Source organism: Mastomys coucha, unplaced genomic scaffold (genome assembly GCF_008632895.1).
Source record: "Mastomys coucha isolate ucsf_1 unplaced genomic scaffold, UCSF_Mcou_1 pScaffold5, whole genome shotgun sequence".
In the NCBI taxonomy this organism is placed as follows: Eukaryota; Metazoa; Chordata; class Mammalia; order Rodentia; family Muridae; genus Mastomys; species Mastomys coucha.
In genome coordinates this window covers 21,682,256-21,687,300 of record NW_022196911.1, presented here as the reverse complement: position 1 = coordinate 21,687,300, position 5,045 = coordinate 21,682,256, and the positions used below count along the sequence as shown (strand labels likewise).

The window sequence follows — 5,045 nt, the reverse complement described above, 5'->3', positions numbered from 1 at the left end:
TTATCAGGAGAAGGAAATGGGGTAGTGGTGGGGTACAGGAGGCTTATCAGGAGAAGGAAATTTGCTGTATATGTGAAAGTGATTTATATCTTCAGTTCAAATGGCATTACACTTAAACTTCCCACAATAACCTTCAGAGAATTAGAAAAGAGAAACCGGGGCTGATGAGATGGCTCAGCAGTTAAGAGCACTGACTGTTCTTCTGAAGGTCTTGAGTTCAAATCCCAGCAACCACATGGTGGCTCACAACCATCCATCATCTGGTGTGTCTAAAGACAGCTACAGTGTACTTACATATAATAAGTAAATCAAAAAAAAAAAAAAGAAAGAAAGAAAGAAAAGAAAAGAAAAGAGAAATCCAGAATTTATATTGACCCAGAAATGTCCTGGGTACAGAACAACCTCAGGAAAATGCTGCAATGCTTTAGCTATCCTAGTATGATTCCAGATCAGACCAATGTAGTGGAGCAGCAGACCTTGTACCTGCCCAACAGCAATGACTATGTGACTCAAACCAAAATACCTCAAGCATGGATTGCAGACTAGACAGCCTCTTCCAACAGTGGCACTGGGAAAAGTATCTATCCATATATAAAAACATGAACCTAGGTTTACATCTCTCCTAGAATTACAGACCTTCACAATGATCTGAAATAGTGACTATTTCAGAGTAACAAAAAGTGGTTACAGATATAAGAGCAGCGACTGACAAACAGTATTGTGTAAGATGAAAAACATCCAGGGAAATAACAATAACTAAAAGTATAAAAAGACAGAATACACTGTAGATACACTCATTAGCTACCTATTTACAGAACAATGGATAAGAATCCAGAATCAATCAAAACATTAGCAAGGAAACAAATGATAATATAGTCAATAAATAAGCAAATAACTTGAACCCTCCATACGCAACAGCAGTTGCAGTGGCCAATATGTATATATTGAAAAGCGCTACATTATAGGCCATAAGATCCTGTAAACTCAATAGACAGAGATTCCAATTCTGTCTAGTCAGTGTCCACATTCATGTTACTAAACAATAACAAATGTATCTTTTCAGCAATTTCTTGAAATGTAAATGAATGATATTCCCTAAGCTAAAGATGTAAACAGAGCATAGTATTCAAAAAATTGAGAGCTGAAATTAAAATGTATATTTTCTATCAAAGAATCCATTTCATATCTAAAGATACAAGATACTGAGCAATAATACATATATAAATATATATATATATATATATATATATATATATACACATATATATTTCAAGACAGGGTTTCTGTGTGTAGCCATGGCTGTCCTGGAACTTACTATGTAGATGAGGCTGGCCTAGAACTCATAGAGATCTGCCTGCCTTTTCCACAAAAGTGCTCAGATTAAAGGCTTACACTACCACAATCTGGCCTAAAAAAAAAACATTTTAAAGGCTATGACTATAGGCAGCAGTAAAGAAGACTGATGATCATAATTATACTAATGACAGAAAAAAGACAAGACAAAAGTATTAAAATACAAAATCAAGAGTATTAGCAAATGATAAAAAAAAATGGTCCACTAAAGTCCTTGATCAACACAGGTGCATGTCACAAAACCCAAAACACAGACATTCCCAGCAGACATGAACAGATGACTACATAAAACATGTAAAAACTGGCACATTGACCATATTCTTTTCTTTCTTTTTTTTTTTCTTTTTCTTTTTTTCTGAGACAGGGCTTCTCTATGTAGCCCTGGCTGTCCTAGAACTCACTCTGTAGACTCAGAAATCCACATGTCTCTGCCTCCCAAGTGCTGGGATTATAAAAGGCTTGTGCCACCACTGCCTGGCTGACCATATTCTTTTCAACCTGAGAAGACAATCTAGAAGGAGAGCTGTCTTCTCTTAGATGCTAACCAATGCCTATTAAACCAATGCCTATTAAACCCTATTTTCATATTTTACTGAAAGTAATCCTATAGTACCAAGGAACAGTAAAGAGCCAGGAAAAAAATATCTCACCTAGAGGTGATTTCAAAGTATATTAACAAATACAGCAATGGAAACCACTTAGAGCTGTCACGACAACAGACAATGGGAGATGTCCATGGGAAGACGGAATAGACAGTTTAACGATCTGCAAATAATCTCTTGATTCGTATCAAAACTCGGTTGGCATTATTTTTAGAATGAAGAAAATGTAGAGAACATGCTAGAATACTAAGAGCTCAAAAATTCTTAAAACAATAAATAAACCTAGAGGTATTAAATTTCATCATTCTATAATCTATTGAAATCACTGAGATGAAAACTGTTTAATATTGGTTTGTAGACATGATCAGTGATGTATACGGGATAAGGACAGCATTATTCACATGCACGCTCAAATAAATTTTTATTTCTCTCCTAGTACCAGTTCTTCTGTAGAAAGCCTTCTCACTTCTAAAATAGGATATTCCTGGGGAGATTTTTCTATTTTTGGAAGTCTCCAGAATTATTTCTACTGAAACAGAATATGGCAAAACTGATTGCATGTCCTACTTCCACATTCCCCTGAACCCCTTGCCTTCCCTTCACCAATCCTCCATCATACCTGGATCCTTAGCTACTGTCTCCTCCCTCTCCATCTCGCAGGTCTCTTTGTCCTGCTCCACAGGTGAGCAGGTCTGGGGGATCAGCAAGCTCTGCACATGAGAAAGAGATTCTCACACAGAGAAGAAAAAACATTTCCTGAAGTCTGTCTTTGTTCCTCTGAGGATTTTGCCTTTACCCAGTAGAATGTGAGACTCACCCACACAAATCTCACATGCTTGCAGTCTAATTTGCCAAGAACCCTGAGGAGCAAAGGAGACAGCAAGCAAACTATTCTCACCCACAGAAATCAAGAGTGTCCTAATTCTGCAACATCCAATCTCTGAGCAGAGATCAGGCATTGCCCCTCCTCCTGGGAGAAGACCACAGTCACACCACTAATTCTTAACTAATTGTATAAAATAAAAGATAAAATTTTGAACATTCCTACTGGTGCACAAGCACTGAGGAGATAGATATAGGTGGGTGGAAATCTGTGTCTTCCAGTCCAGCCTGGTCCACACGGTGACTTCTACATAACAGTCTGGTCATGTGCCCATGGGCAGAATGCTTTTCTTGAACCAAGAAAATAAGAGGATTACAGAGATTTTTCTGATGTATGAGTCATCATAATTATTCACAAGATGCTTTCTGATATTATCCTATATTATAATACCTTTTAATTTGTTTTTGTCTCTTTCTCTCCCCTCTCCCCCTAAACAGGGTTTCTCTATGTAGCCCTGACTGTCCTTAAACTCACTCTGTAGACCAGGCTGGCAAAGAACTCCAAGATCTACCTGCCTCTGCCTCAAGAGTGCTAGGATTAAAGGTGTGTGCCACCACCACAAGCTGGTTTATACTGCCCTAACTGTTAAAATCCTGTGACCTGATTCCCTCAAACAGCATACTGTGATTTCCAGGCTCTAATTTACAACATTAAGAACTCAGAAGAAACCGGGCGGTGGTGGCGGCGCATGCACGCCTTTGATCCCAGCACTCGGGATGCAGAGACAGGAGGATTTCTGAGTTGGAGGCCAGCCTGGTCTACAGAGTGAGTTCCAGGACAACCAGAGCTACACAGAAAAACCCTGTCTCAAAAAACCAAAAAAAAAAAACAAAAAAAACCCACCAAACTCAGAAGAAGACACATTTTTTCTTTTCCTTGTCTGACCTGCCTGCCTTCCTTCCTTATGTTTTTCCTCCTTTCCTCCCTCTTTGCCTTTCTTCCTTCTTCCTTCCCCTTGTTTTTCTTGTTGTATTTATATTTAAGTTTTTGAGGACAGGATCTCACAATGTAGCCGTGGTAATCCTGGAACTCACTATGTAGATCAGGTTGGCCTACTACTCACTGAGATCCACCTGCCTTTGTCTCCTGAGTGCTGAGATAAAAGATGAGTGTTACCAAGCCTGGCGGCACACTTTTCACAATGCTGTATTTACATCACAGAGTGCACACACAGAGTTTTAGATGGAAATTTAATGGTGGATAAAACGTTAACTTTTAAAAGTTAATGTTTACATCCATACCTGTGGAACTCACAATAAATTGTACTCTCATTTAAATTTGCAGGTGTTCCTTTCATGACTAATATCTAAAAGCTCTCCGGGAATCCAAGTCCCTAGGTCAATATGCCACTCTCTTGAATAAGGAAGTGGTAGAACACGGAAGTTAATATGGATAATCGTAAATTTCAAGAGCTTTGTCCTTTCCACCATGGCAAAGAGAACTGCGTTTGCAAATATGAACCGATAAATTTAAATGTTCTGCTTAGGTTATTTGCAGGGGAATAATCTGGAGGCTAGAAGATCAATTAAAAATAGCATCATCCAGCTAATATTATTGAAAATTTATCGACGAGGGTAAGACATCCACAGCACAATTTTGAGAGCTGTCATCCTTATGAGTTGCGGAGAACAGGTCATACTCTGCTCCACTCCCGCCCGTTCTGCAGCCCCGCAGCTCCTCTGACCTGGGAGGTTCCAAGGCCGCCGGGCTGCGGTTCCCGCCGCTGAGCTGCTGGCTCTCCCAGGAGGCCCCGCCTGGCACCTGTGGCTTAGCGGGGTTCAAGGGTCCCGCGAGACCCCGGCCGTGTGCTCTGCAGGCAAGTCTGCACCACGCGACTCCACACAGTGCAGACCCTAGGCCGGAACGGGTTCTTGACACTTCTGGCTCGGACTCTTTAGCCTCAGTTCCTTAGGCTCACACACATTGCATCCCAATATCCCTGCTGGTCACTCCTCTAAACGCGCCCACCCCACACCCTTCCTCTACACCCAGCCAATGTGTAACATCCTCCCATCCTCTGCTTCCGGGTAAGTGGCCCCGCCCCACGGAACTCAGTCCCTCCCACTCGATCTCAGGCTTCCTTCCACGCAGCTCCAGCTGTCAGACTGCTCTGGACTTGCTCTGCAACGTCTCCCCACTTGCTTGTTGCGAGCCTGGACCAGGACTGGATCTGATAGGACGCAGCACCCCGGTATCTGACCCCCATA

The 5,045-nt window shown here is 41.2% G+C and overlaps 1 protein-coding gene across 2 annotated transcripts in view; it reads right to left on the bottom strand.

Moving 5' to 3' along the window:
* Positions 1–4,815, bottom strand: part of LOC116078221 (zinc finger protein 54-like) — a 60,240-nt gene extending 55,425 nt beyond the window's left edge. For both annotated transcript variants that reach the window (XM_031353269.1, XM_031353268.1), the window contains exons 1-2: positions 4,523–4,815; positions 2,575–2,665 (exon numbers count right to left, since the gene is read on the bottom strand). In XM_031353269.1, coding sequence (XP_031209129.1) covers positions 2,575–2,608 — 34 coding nt within the window. In that variant the 5' untranslated portion in view covers positions 2,609–2,665; positions 4,523–4,815. The remainder of the gene's footprint in view (positions 1–2,574; positions 2,666–4,522) is intronic.
* Positions 4,816–5,045: the final 230 nt, after the last annotated feature.